Source organism: Struthio camelus, chromosome 5 (assembly GCF_040807025.1).
Source record: "Struthio camelus isolate bStrCam1 chromosome 5, bStrCam1.hap1, whole genome shotgun sequence".
Classification (NCBI taxonomy): domain Eukaryota; kingdom Metazoa; phylum Chordata; class Aves; order Struthioniformes; family Struthionidae; genus Struthio; species Struthio camelus.
This window is the reverse complement of record NC_090946.1, coordinates 26,962,518-26,976,810: the sequence shown is the minus strand read 5'-3', so window position 1 is coordinate 26,976,810 and position 14,293 is coordinate 26,962,518. Positions and strand designations below refer to the sequence as shown.

General features: G+C 38.8%; 1 protein-coding gene across 5 annotated transcripts in view; it reads left to right on the top strand.

Moving 5' to 3' along the window:
- The window catches only part of QSER1 (glutamine and serine rich 1), a 50,065-nt gene that overhangs the window by 10,862 nt on the left and 24,910 nt on the right, over positions 1 to 14,293 (top strand). For 4 of the 5 annotated variants that reach the window (XR_011141399.1, XR_011141398.1, XM_068945205.1 and 1 more), the window contains exons 2-3: positions 9,587 to 9,699; positions 10,975 to 11,136. Coding sequence is in view for 3 of the 5 variants with exons in the window: in XM_068945204.1 (XP_068801305.1) it covers positions 9,587 to 9,699; positions 10,975 to 11,136 (275 nt within the window). In the remaining 2 variants the exon portion in view is untranslated. Of the gene's footprint in view, positions 1 to 2,905; positions 8,406 to 9,586; positions 9,700 to 10,974; positions 11,137 to 14,293 lie in introns of those variants that run through there. The other variant, XM_009678323.2, reaches the window with a different exon arrangement.

Here is a 14,293-nt window from a genome sequence, read left to right as displayed (position 1 = left end):
TCCTGCTAGTGGTCTGGTAGCTTTGGAGTTTCACGCCTCCCATTAAAGGGCTTTGGGAATTTGAAGTAGTTCATCTAGTATTGTAACTTTAATTTAAAATATCTTATGCCTCTTGAATTCTTCTTGCTTTTTGTAGTGTATCTGGTTTTGTAAACCCATTTTTTTTAAAGTTGCTTTGGTTAGGTTACTGAGAATTTTAGTCAAAGCCAAGAGAAGTGGTAGTGATTTTTGCCAATTTTGATGAAGAAAAAAAAGTTAATGAGTTTTGTTAAATATACTGCATTTCAAACATAGATAACAGTAGCTAAAGATAATTTAGATTGTGCATCTTAAAAAAATTAAATGATTCTATGGCAGTTTGTCAAGTCTTTGTGTCTCTTCAGCTGAAGTTTGTAAATAGCTCATTTCTATCAGAACTTTAATTTTCACATACATAGTTTCAACACATAGTTTAAGTGATTTTGTGAAATGGAATTATAATTGTCTTTTTTTATTAAGAACTCTGCAGGTTACTTAAATCAGACAAGCCAGCACTTGCATTCTGGTATTGAAGTACCACTAAGACTATTTAGGCTTTCCTTAAGGGTTGTCCTTTTCCCCCTTTCCATTTCCCCTTTCCCCTTTTTCCCCCTTTCCCCTTTTTCCCCCTTTCCCCTTTTTCCCCCTTTCCCCTTTTCCCCCTTCCCTTTTCCCCCTTTCCCCTTTTTCCCCCTTTCCCCTTTTTTCCCCTTTCCCCTTTCCCTTCCCCTTTCCCTTTTCCCTTTCCCTTTTTCCCTTCCTTTTTTTTCCCCCTTCCCCTTTTCCCCCTTTCCCCTTTTTCCCCTTTCCCCTTTTTCCCCTTTCCCCCTTTTTCCCCCCTTTCCCCTTTTTCCCCCCTTTCCCCTTTTTCCCCCTTTCCCCTTTTTCCCCCCTTTCCCCTTTTTTCCCCCTTTCCCCTTTTTCCCCCTTTCCCCTTTTTCCCCCTTTCCCCTTTTTCCCCCTTTCCCCTTTTTCCCCCTTTCCCCTTTTTCCCCCTTTCCCCTTTTTCCCCCTTTCCCTTTTTCCCCTTTCCCCTTTTTCCCCCTTTCCCCTTTTTCCCCCCCCTTTCCCCCTTTTTCCCCCTTTCCCCTTTTTCCCCTTTCCCCTTTTCCCCCTTCCCCTTTTCCCCTTTCCCCCTTCCCCTTTTCCCCCTTTCCCCTTTTCCCCCTTCCCCCTTTTCCCCCTTTCCCCTTTTTCCCCTTTCCCCTTTTTCCCCCTTTCCCCTTTTTCCCCCTTTCCCTTTTTCCCCCTTTCCCCTTTTTCCCCCTTTCCCCTTTTTCCCCCTTTCCCCTTTTTCCCCCTTTCCCCTTTTTCCCCCTTTCCCCTTTTTCCCCCTTTCCCCTTTTTCCCCCTTTCCCCCTTTTTTCCCCTTTTCCCCTTTTTCCCCCTTTCCCTTTTTCCCCCTTTCCCCTTTTCCCCCTTCCCCTTTTCCCCCTTTCCCCTTTTCCCCTTTCCCTTTTTCCCCTTTCCCTTTCCCCCCTTTCCCCCTCCCCTTTCCCCTTTCCCCTTTCCCCCTTTCCCCCCCTTTCCCCCCTTTCCCCCCTTTCCCCCCTTTCCCCCCTTTCCCCCCTTTCCCCCCCCTTCCCTCCCCCTTCCCCCCTTCCCCCCTTTCCCCCTTTCCCCCCTTCCCCCCTTCCCCCCGTCCCCCCTTTCCCCCCTTCCCCCCTCCCCCCTTTCCCCCTTTCCCCCTTCCCCCTTTCCCCTCCCCCTTTCCCCCTTTCCCCCCTTTCCCCCCTTTTCCCCCCTTTCCCCCCTTTCCCCCCTTCCCCCTCCCCCTTCCCCCCTTCCCCCTTCCCCCCCCTTCCCCCTTCCCCCCTTCCCCCCCTTCCCCCCTTCCCCCCTTCCCCCCTTCCCCCTTTCCCCCCTTCCCCCCTTTCCCCCTTTCCCCCTTTCCCCCTTTCCCCCTTTCCCCCTTTCCCCCCTTTTCCCCCTTTCCCCCTTTCCCCCTTTCCCCCCTTTCCCCCCTTTCCCCCTTTCCCCCTTTCCCCCCTTTCCCCCTTTCCCCTTTCCCCCTTTCCCCCTTTCCCCCTTTCCCCCTTTCCCCCTTTCCCCCCTTTCCCCCTTTCCCCCCTTTCCCCCTTTCCCCCTTTCCCCCTTTCCCCCTTTCCCCCTTTCCCCCTTTCCCCCTTTCCCCCTTTCCCCCTTTCCCCCTTTCCCCCTTTCCCCCTTTCCCCCTTTCCCCCTTTCCCCCTTTCCCCCTTTCCCCCTTTCCCCCTTTCCCCCTTTCCCCCTTTTCCCCCTTTTCCCCCTTTTCCCCCTTTTCCCCCTTTTCCCCCTTTTCCCCCTTTCCCCCTTTTCCCCCTTTCCCCCTTTTCCCCCTTTCCCCCTTTTCCCCCTTTCCCCCTTTTCCCCCTTTCCCCCTTTTCCCCCTTTCCCCCTTTTCCCCCTTTCCCCCTTTTCCCCCTTTCCCCCTTTTCCCCCTTTCCCCCTTTTCCCCCTTTCCCCCTTTTCCCCCTTTCCCCTTTTTCCCCCTTTCCCCTTTTTCCCCCTTTCCCCTTTTTCCCCCTTTCCCCTTTTTCCCCCTTTCCCCTTTTTCCCCCTTTCCCCTTTTTCCCCCTTTCCCCTTTTTCCCCCTTTCCCCTTTTTCCCCCTTTCCCCTTTTTCCCCCTTTCCCCTTTTTCCCCCTTTCCCCTTTTTCCCCCTTTCCCCTTTTTCCCCCTTTCCCCTTTTTCCCCCTTTCCCCTTTTTCCCCCTTTCCCCTTTTTCCCCCTTTCCCCTTTTTCCCCCTTTCCCCTTTTTCCCCCTTTCCCCTTTTTCCCCCTTTCCCCTTTTTCCCCCTTTCCCCTTTTTCCCCCTTTCCCCTTTTTCCCCCTTTCCCCTTTTTCCCCCTTTCCCCTTTTTCCCCCTTTCCCCTTTTTCCCCCTTTCCCCTTCTTTCTTTCAAGGATCAAGTATACAGTGTTCAGGCACATTTACATGGAAATAAAATGGAGACAGACCTTTTTTGCCATGAAATCTTTTTCTTTTCTTAAGATATGACATGTATTCAGTTAAAGAATCACATAAACAGCATGAAATTTTGCTCATTCAGCCAATTCACTGTATATAATTCATTTCTACCTCCAAATTTCTTTCTTAGAAGCTCTTGGAAAGCAAAGCAATGATGAGCATTTCCACTCACAAGTACCTTGAGGCGATCTTCCCTCCAAGTCGTGGAGGTCTCAGTTATGCTTTTGCTGACATAAGAGCAGAAGTAGGAACTTAACTTCATCTTTAATGAAAGAGTGAAGGGTGATTGTCTTTGATATATTATGATTTTACACATTCTAGATTAAATATATGGTCTATAATGGCTTTAAAAGATAAGAGTGTGGCATAACCAACAGAGATGAGATTATAGATAAAATAATGCTGTTGTATATATTGCTCTAATGCCATATGATTGGAGTCTAATTCTGTATTTCCCATTTTTTTAAACATTCTATCCTGAAGAGAAATATCGTCTCAAATTTTTCATGAACCTGCTGACATTTTGAAGCTTTGAACCATATTTGTTCTTGCAGTGTCCTTTTTTTTCTGTGTAAAACTAGAAAATATAGGTGAAAAATCACATGGTATATATGTTTCTAAATAAATATTTTGCACTGAAATGAGTCAGAAGACAAATGTCTGGCCTGAACAAAGAGTCTATTTTCCTTTTATTGGAATTTCTGTTCTCTGTATAGGCTTGCTTTTAAAGTTTCAGAAGTGAGTTGGCCTATCAGCTGGACAGGACTATTTTAATACTGTTAACTGTGCTAAACTGGTTTACGTAACAGCTTTCATTCTAGGCAAATCTCTGTCCTTTATGATTTTGCTTTCTTAGAGTCTTTTTTTTTTTTAAACAAAAGACCAAACCCATTTTCAGATGAAATATATATACCTATAATATTGTTTTTTAATTTTATTTTGAACTGGAGAATAAATTAACTCTAGTTTTTGAATTACATTGTAATTAGACTATAGCAAGCTACTGTGAACTTGGCTGCTGATAGAATGAGCACCTGAAGTGCATGCTAGCTAAAAGCCTCTGTGATTTTTCATTTGTCTTCCATTTCATCTATATTACATTCAGGTAATGTTCCCAAGTAATGCTTTTCCTTTCTGCCTCCATGAGATGCTGTGAATAAAGGAAAATTAACAAAGATAAATATTTAAACAAATCTAATATTAAATCTGATATTAAAACAATTCTAGGTATGAAGCTGCCAACAGTTAATGCAACCTGCAACTGTATTTTACATGTGTAAAATGAAACATGCTGGCTGAAAAGAGGTGTAAGCTGCATACAAGCTTACATGTAACTTTCTTATATTTAAAAAGAAGAGTGTTTTTAATATTTGGAAATGAGTTTGCGTGTTGTGTGGTATTTGGATCTTATAAGGCTTTGCTTTCAGCCTCTAAGTAGAAGAGACTATTGGATAGTTGAAGAGGTAGTTGAAGAGAGATTCCTTTTCAAAGTGTGTAAGCTTTTAGGTAAAAGGTTAAACGTCTATATTTTCTTAATATAATAGTTTCATTAGAATAATGTGAGTAATACTTCCTATCTTTAACATGTATCTCAAGACAGGTAAAAAGCAAAGTATCAGTTTTTAGGCATTTCCTTGTCAGCATGAGGATATCACTGTATTGTTATCTCTGTTTTGGTAGTTTAATTAAAAACAGATTGTATGCCTAGTAACACAGGAGTCTATCTTCTCACAAGAGTCAGGGAGCTGACTTCTTATTTTCATTAAATTGGAAATAGGCTGCCCAAAAATAAAATCAAATTGTTACTCTCATTTGCTTCAAATCTGATCATTTGTATAGTGCATGCTGGGTTGTTGCTTTTTGTTTTGTTCCATTTGATTATTTTGGATTTCAGGCATGTTAGAGAGCTTTGTTGCATTTTATTGACATAATGGGAGTCTGAGACTGGGGGTGGGGGGAGCTTTCTGTCTCTGTAAACACATCAGCATTAGGAGCCTGAGTTTTATTGGGACCAGTAGGAGTTTCCTGTGTAACTACTTATCTTTTAGGTGTCTAGTTTCACTTTCAGCTTAGCCTTTACAGTTGGAATATTTTGCAAATGCTATGTGATTTTAAAGGTTTTTTTTAAGAGGCAGAAGTTATAAATGCTAAAGAGCAAAAGAAATTCTTGCACTCAGAAATATATTTGCTTGTTAAAAGTCCTGGCCAATTTTTCATCTAAGCGTTATACATTTGCCTAAATTAATAGCTACTCAGTTACTAAATCTTTAAAAAAAAAAAATTCTTAATAATTGCCAGGTTCTAACGAAAATTGGTCTGGAATATTAAGTAGAAAGATTAAAAAAACCCAACCTTTTCCTATATAACAGTGCTTTTTGGATCAAATGTTCGGTAATCTAAAATACATATTTGAGGTGTTTTTGTTTCTGTATTTAATTCTGTATGGATGCTTAGGAAAGCAAGGATATTTGAGGAAAATGAGAAAATTAAAAATAAAAGCTGCCTCTATGTTCAATGCTTATTGCAACTAGATTTTGTTTCCTTGTAGAAGTGATGCTTCTGTGTGAGTTTGAAATTGGGAAACAAATCTATCAGTTGTATAAAACGCAACTCACATAATTGTGTTGGCAGGTGAGGAGGGTGGCTAGTGCAATATAACTCATTAACCTACTGCATTTGGAGACCTAAATTCATATTAAAATATTATATTGAAGAATGCTGTGGAAATAAATTGTCTCAATAATAGCAATATAAACAGATACCTGAACAGTTGAATCAGGAAGGAATTGCTACTGGGAAACAGCAAGGATTGTTAAATGAAGATCGAGATATTTTAGTAACAAGTGTGAAGACTATAAATTCTCTGCCAGAAATGTTATTGGAAGAAGTACTACCTTCTGGTGGACCAACTGATATAGCTCAAAAAAACCAAAACAGAACAGATTAACTTGAGACATTTCACTTTCATTGGCAAAGGATTTTTTTGATCACATCATTACAGCAAGAACAAATAATGATAGCTCTTCATAGGACATCTCTGAAAGGACACTTAATTAAAACATTATATTAAAATTGAATGGACCTTTTCAATGAAAAATACTTTCGGAGGAAACTGTGTTCGCAATTTGTATGCCTTCCATAGCACTTTCTAGCAGTTATCACTCCATTGTGCAGTTAATTATGCCAATAGAAATGAGAAATTACGGTGGTATATCTGGATAAGGGCAAAATATTTTTGGAACACTATAGTAACTAATCATAACAAACAACAAAGTACCAAATAATATTAATGTCTATCTTCAGTAACTCAATATTTCAGAACAAGTGAGAGCTCCTGTGGAATTTTAACAAGAAGTTAGAAAACAAAGTACAAATGACTAGATAGCTATAATGTTATTTGCTACACTTAATTTATTTTTGATGTGTGAATTACATGTTTAGTAAGTTCATCTGTTTAAAAACTAAATTTTATAAAAAGAAACCCTGAGGCTGTAATCTTCTTTCAGCTTGTTGTGCTTGTGTTTAGGATAAGTTTATGTAAACTGAAGGCATATATGCAGGTTTTTTGAGATAAGAATCTACATTCCAGCAACAAGTAATTATACAATAAACAATTAACTGCTCTAATAAATACAATGTACAATGTTTTCATTGAAAGACAGGTTCATTTTTGAGATTGCGGTTGCATTAACTATGACCTGGGAGTTTGGGGAAAAAACATAGCAACCATCATCAGATACTTTGAATAATCTCATGATAGATATGAATAGAAGCCTTACTGTAGTCAAGTAGCTCTCTTAGAATTTTGAGATTCTATTAACTAACAAGATTTTTGAGATACTAGAGCTAAAGGTTATTTTGTATCCAATGTTAATTTTCTCTTTGTTATGAAGGCTGTGTCTGCATCTGTTTTGCAAGAGTAATCATTCAGAATGTTCCACCTCACATCTACAAGCTAATGTGTTAGCCTGTCTTGTAGTCTTTGAGCAGACTGTAAGAAAGGGGTTTATTGCAAGGGAGTAAAGAGGGGGAAATGAATCAGTCTTCACCAAAGGACCTGAATAAATACACATTTTAAATTTTAAAAATAGTCATTTTTAAATCCCCAAATTTCCCAGGAGTTAATTTTGAATAGAAATCCATGCACTTTTTGAATGTGAACTTCTACTATACAATGCAAGAGAAGGGATGATGCAAAATTATTTGATGTAGTCTGTACCAACCTTTGTGGGTCTTGCACCTCCTTGGGAAGGATATTTGCCACAAAGCATAGCCTAGAACATCACTGCAAAGCTAAATGTGCCTCCCTTTTCCTAAAAATATATGAAACGGGGAAAAAAAAAAGATGTTTCTCAATGTAAGTGATATATTTAGTATGACTTCTTAGTTTATATTTTAAACACAAATGAGGGGAAAATCAGCAACACATACTTTTACGTATGTAAATGCTTTAAAAAAAACTTCACTTAATGGAAATTTCTTACAGATGAAAAGATTGCAAAAGATCAGCATTTGTGTCACAAGGATAATTCTTGCTAATAATACATGCCCAACTGGAATTGAGGATCAGTTTAGAAAAGTATTTTCAGGTGTAGCATATGTTTATTTTTTTAAATGTAAAGAAGACATTATATGTGCTAAGGTTTATCTAGCTTTTCTATTTGTGCAAATTTGTCTATTTAAAAAAAGCCTCCACCTTAACTTAAAAAATGTATCTTGTAAAAATAACTTGCATTTAAATTAGCTTTATTATATGTCTTGTGCAAATGTGTCTTGTGTGTTACGTGCAGAACGCAGTTGTATTTTTGTCTAGAAACGTTAAAAGTTTTAATATGCTAGACTAAAAGGTAACCCACCGTATCATATGGTTATGCAGTCAGTTGCTGGTCACAGTGTTGAACCATGCAAAAACTTATGCTCAATAAGATAAGCACGTTGATATGCCCGCACTGAATTAAGATTTGATGATTCTCTAAAAGGTAGTTATTACTGTGAATAGTTGTTGAAGTGCCAGGTAGTGAGTGCAACTGATAAATGCAACAGCTGCTTTTTTGCTTGCTTGTTTTTTAAAGAATTTTAATTCCTTCCTTAGTTTGGCATGCTGACTATTATGAGCACTCCTATGCTATAAGTAGATAAAATGGAAAATGGATCCGCTGTTAATAGATCTCAGACACAGAAATTTATTTAGAAGTCTAAAACCTAGTGTCCCTTATAGGCAAGTGTAGAGGTCGCAGTACTCTTCCTGGCTCATCAGATCTGCTCTGCCTCTTCTTGTCATCTTAATGAAAATGAAGCAAATGCAGTAATGTTGCCAATTTTTTTATTATTTGGTGACTTCTATAAAAGTTTCCCATGATGTCGTGATTCCTGGCATCAAATGTTCAATTTTTCCCTTATGCTGAGTGACTGCCCCCTCATCCCAGGGGATCAAAGAAGGTACGTGAAGTCTCCCTTGTAGCAGTCAGCAGGGAGACAGGGGCAGCAGTGGGTTTGGTGGTGTTTGGGTTTTCTGGGGGGGAGGGGTGGAGGTGACGGTGGGGGGTTGCATCTGCTTACAATTGAATTTTGAACTTAAAGCACTCTCACATGCGCGTTGGAGTAAGTGACAGCTGCCTTGAAACTTAACATCCAGAAGGCAATAAAAAAGAAGGTAGAATACAATTATTCAATCACATTGGCTTTCATTTTTTTCCATTTGATAGGAGTTGGCTTTTTTGGTTCTGACTTCTGAATGTTTGGAGTTAACAATACTATAACTGGCAAATTAGATCCACTAGCAGCTCTGCAGATCATACAGACCTGAATCTGTGGAAGCTTGAAAGCTTTGGGATTTTGTTTTGCTTCTCCCTTCCTTTTCTGTATTTTGAGTTGGAAAACATTAGTATTTTTGGCCAGTTCTTAATGTTGCTTGATATTAACTTTGCATTTCTTTATTTTCTACATTATTGCTTTTGCATGAACACAGACGGACACTATATATCTTCAGTTTGCTTCCATTAAGCCTGATTAAAACATCATGTAAAAACAGATGACTCCTTTCAAAATTTTAAATAAAAACTATAGACCATTAATGTGCATTTAATGCTAGGAGGCCTGAAGAATGAGATTTGTCACTTGCTATTGCTCTCATTATCAATTATTAATTATCATATAAGCATACTGAAATGAACAGAATCTTTAAAACACACTATTGTTCCTGAAGCTTCCTAGTGATTCTAGCCTTTGTATTAAATGTGGTCCTGAAAGTTTAAATAGAGTCCAAACTTGAAATGTTAGAAGGGGCATGTATTTGTAATTGTCTACTTGTGCAGATTTTAAATCAGTAAATCATTACAGAATGTGTCCATTCAGTGTTTCTGATAGTTGAGCTAAAGAAACATCACCTTTTCTGAACTACTCCTTTATAGAATTTTCTGTGATGAACTGACTTCTTTGGCTAGTCAGGTTTCATATATATAAAACATCTTTAGTACATCCTGGCACAATCACATATTTCAGATCTTGGGCTTATTTTTTCTTTATTTCTAAAAATTTGTGGCTCCTTCTCAGGGTTTCATAGTTATACCTTGTTTCTCTAGCTGTATGTTTTTGTTCATAATGTTTAATTTTTTTCTCAGCCTAAGCTATGGAGGAGGACATCCATCACATTCAGAAACAGATCTTCTTCACAGACAGACATATACATCTTCTCATCAACTTCCTGGATACTCTGCTACACACCATCCTACTGGTAACTGCCCAAATCATGAGATTTCAGCTGTAATAGCTGAAATAGAAACTGTTACATAATTTTGAGTTAATGGATTTTATAGTTGGAGGGAATTTGTTATGCAGATGATGGCAAATACTGTTAGAAAAGCTGAGTTTGTAGTAGAGGGATAACAATTACGTGCTGGCTTTTGTCAAAATATTGTCATAAATGCATGTTGTAAAAGGAAGATATAAGGGAGTGTTATGCTTTATAAATTATTGGTTTTTTGAAGAAACTCCTGCGTTTTTTCCTTTGAAATACAGCTTTTCAGATTTTGGCCTATGCCTAAGGGCCTAATGTTAAGCATGTCCCAAAGCTAGCTGCTGAAATTGTGCCAGTTCTTTTAGTCTGTAGCAGATAGGAAAAATAATACTAGTTGGAACACACCGTTGCTAGTGCTTACATGTGCAAACTAAGATGTAGTGTTGTGGAGGAAGTTAAAATTTACTTTAAATGTAGTAGCAGGTTAAGCTATGTTAGATCTACAACAGGATCTGTCTGTGATCCTGGTGATATCCTATCTCCCTGTCAGCACAAGGCAGGGCACAACCTCTTCCCCCTCACTTTGCAACCCAGTTTCCAAGGAAAAGATATTTGAGCTCATGAGCTGGAAGGAATCTGTGGTGGCTTGGCCAGGTCCTTGAGAAAGACAAAGGAGGGTCTGAACTGCAAGGGATGTTTCAGAGAGCAGACCCTGCAGTCTTGACCTAAACTCAGTTACTCAAACTATGTGATCTAACCAGTGGTTTCCACCTAGCCCCCTGCCCTTGAAGGGTATGAGCAACAGTTGTTGAAGCAGGCAATGCAACCAAAAATCCTTTTCGTATGTTGGCCTTGGTCCCGCAGAGCTATCCAAACTATTACAAGCTCCCCAAAGGGGAAAAATACAGAGAAGTCAAACCTATTTTTGAAGGATTTCTGTAATGTGTAAGTAGTTCATGTAAGAAGTGGAATAGGGAATCCTCAGATGAAGGGAGAGTTTGTACTGGTGAACTGAAATATTGTTTCAAAGCATCGTATTTGACTTCCATTTAATAATAGCTTTTAAAATGTGTCCTCAAGTTTCAATTTACAGATGCAATGCTGTAAAGCTGTTAGAACAGTGAAAAATCTCTGTAGTTTAATAGTATTGCTCACGTTTCATAGATTATTTTTAGTGGATTATAAATGTCCTTGTCATTTGATTGCAATTTTTATAGTAAGTTCATCTGAATTGTCTATTTGTTTTGTCCCCCCTGCCCTGCTTCCATCTAGGTCTTTCGGGAATATTTGATAGCAGTATGCACAGCGCTGGAAGTAACACTAAGGAAACTTCAGTAATGAATTTTCTTTCTGCAATTGAGTCTCGTACCGCTCAGGCAGCCTCTTCAGGATCTACCCTTTTACCGCAATTCAGGGCTCCTTCCTGGCAGACAGGTGAAAAATTTCCCTTGAAATAAAATTCATCATGATTGTATTGAATGTTTTGGGGGTGGGGTTATAATAAAAATATCCTGACTAACTGAAAAAGCTGCATCTCTTCCAGTTCTTTTCCACCTCAGTATTTAAAATCTCAAAATCAGTGGAATATTACTCATCTCTGAGCAGAAGCTTCAATTGTTTAGATGGGATTTAGAGGTATAGGATATTATTTTGTCTGATGAGTCAAATTTCTTCTCCCTCCTTCTATTTGGAATTAGTCTCACTAACACCATAAACATGTTCTGGTAGACTACTTTGACATCCTAACAAACCTTTGATTCTCAAACTCCACTCCCTGTCATAGTTCTTCTGTGATATTACTACTAAAAGTTTGTGGATAACCTCAGCCTCTTGGTACGTAAAAATAATGAGCAAGGTGTTCTCAAAAGAGAGGGTTCCAGATGCGCGTTGCATAAAAATAAATGGTCTAATCGACAAACAGATGTGTCCTCTTTTCTGGCAGGCTGACTGCCTACTGTACCCACCATACCTCTTGATCAGTTAAGCCATCTGTACTGAGCAGGAAACTTTCCATATTATGAGCTTGCTGCAGACAGCCATACCAAGATAAGAGTATGCGCCTGCATCTATGGGTAGTTTCAAGTCATCCTGAATCTTATGCAGTGATTGTGCAGCTAGCTGTGCAGTGAATCAGATCCATTTACAGATCTGATGGAAAACATTTATTTTTTCTTTCTTTAGTGGTATGATTTTCCACTGTATCAGCAAGCTGATCTGTCTCTCGAAGCAGCTGTATGATTGGTAGTTCTGATTCAGGGGAGGAGGCATAAGGTAGGGAGAAGAAAGAGTTTAACAATCCTTTTTTTGACAGCTTGCACTTACTGTTAAATGTAATGTGAAGCTGCGTTCCATGAAGATCAACCCAAAAAGTTGATAAAAGAGGATGTTGAAAGACACCTGCTTTTCATTCACTGTGGACAATTTAGGTGAACAAAAGAGCAGATACATGGGAGCACAGATGAAGAAGCTATTAATCTGTCTAAATCTGAATAACCAGTGGTGTGTTAAAGTTTTAATGACCCATCCTCACATCAGATTGTCAGCTAGGAAGAAATCTTTTTTTCCCCTCTTCCTCCTAGCATTTTCTCCTTTGCAGCCTACCTATCACAGTGAACTGTGAAGAATGGGAGACATGCTGTGGGTCGGGTTTCGTGTTGAACCCAGTGATTGAGACTACTCATTACTAAGAACTCATCCATAAACCTGTTCTCAATGTTACTCTGAGCTTTCTATTTTCCTTTCATACTTTTGCTGCTTTTCTATATCCCTCAATGCTCCAAAGTATCTTTAAGGAGCTTTGTGTCCTACAGACTTTTTTGAAAAGGAAAAACAAATACTCTGACTTATCCTTTCAAGATGACCTCCTTAGGAGGGACTGTATACTTTTTCTCTGAACCCTACAACTGCCAATTTTGGGGGAAAAAGCAGAAAAGCATGTTTGTTAACATTCCCCTATCAAGTCTGCCTTGTATGTGTGGGATGTGTTAGCTATGTTCTGATTTCTTAGGTTAGTGGGGAGGTTGTGCACACAGCTTGTTTTCTTCACCATATACTTTGTCTGCTCCTCTTCAAAAATCAAATAAAAAAACCCCACCAGGTCTACCAGAAGCAGTGCTTCTGTGACTGACTGTCTGCTTGTCTGGTATAAGAACTTCCATGTGTAGTAGGAAGGGTTTTAATTCCTAAAAGGGAAAGAAAAAGTACATGTTAGATGAGAACTCCTAGACGTCCACAGTTAAAATGGAAATAAATTGTTCCCTTTCGTAGATCCTTGCTACTGAGCCTCTGGATGCCCCTACGTTTTTTTTAGCGGTAGGGATCAGAAAAGAACCCAGATATACATGATATATTTTTTTTAAATACAGAATGAATGCATTAAAGCACTGCTTGTGCTTCCTTACTCGGACCTTATTGTTGACTTGTGAAAATACCATGTCATTCCTTCAGTATCTTATCTCTTCATTATCAGTATATGTCTTGAACTGAGAGGGGGAACAAAGACTTTCACAGCTTCATCTGACGCTTTCAGATAATTTAATGATGTAAGTTGCAATCAGTTTAAGAAGTCTTAATATATTTTTCAAATGAAAATTGAACTCTTTTTTTTACTGAGGTATTTGTGTCAAAATGAGCCTTTTCAGTAATTTTTTTTGTCCTTAAATCTAATCCAATGCTAAAAGCTGTTTTGAGTATCCAAGAAGAATTTGAAATGGTCAAATTACGTTAGTGATTTTAATTCTCTTTTTGATTTGTGGATCCCTGCAAATTTCCCACTAGAAATGCAAATTGCTATGCAGCAAGTTTAAGCTTATCTCATTTTCTTTTATAGACTCTTTAGAAATAGTACACAAACTTCACCAGTACCTGCAGGTCACAAGATGCAGATCACTGCTGTAGGTCCCATCTTGCACCTCCCAAAACCACTGAGAGAATTTCATGCTTTTCAGTTGAAGTAATATGTTCTATTAGTAAATCTTTTTTAAGCAAAGATGACATAGCAATGCCAGGATACAAGTAAGTAATATTACCTGTTTCAGTTGGGTAGTTTTTAATCACACTGTGAATAGTTGTTAACTGTGGATATCCTGTACTCCAGTGTTTCAACATACAAATCATATTTCTACCCTTTTTATTAGAAGTCAAAGCCCACCATTTAAAAATAGTTGTTGCAAAGTATATATGCTGTTATTTCACTGTATGCTCTGAATGCTGTTTCACGTAATGTGATGAGCTGTAAAAGTATCGAGGTAAATGCAAGAGATGGAATTGCTCCTTTAATTATTACAAGAGGTATAGTGTAATTTTGCCTTTTTATTGCATATTGAAGGGGTCTTGAGCTTTCGATCAGTTGTCCTTAGTATGAACTGTCTTTTTAAACTGAAATAAGAACGAATAAAGAGCTTTCAGTTTCGAAGCAGAATTATTCTTGTACAATTTTTCATTCGAAATTTGCATGTTAGGGTGGTGATTATTTTCCCCTTGGCAATTCAGTGCAGGCACAGATTCTTACCAAATTGTAGTTCCAGTTTGAAAGTTAGCCCCAATAAATGCCTTTCAGTGTTTTTATTGTTGTTGAAAAAGGGTGGTGATT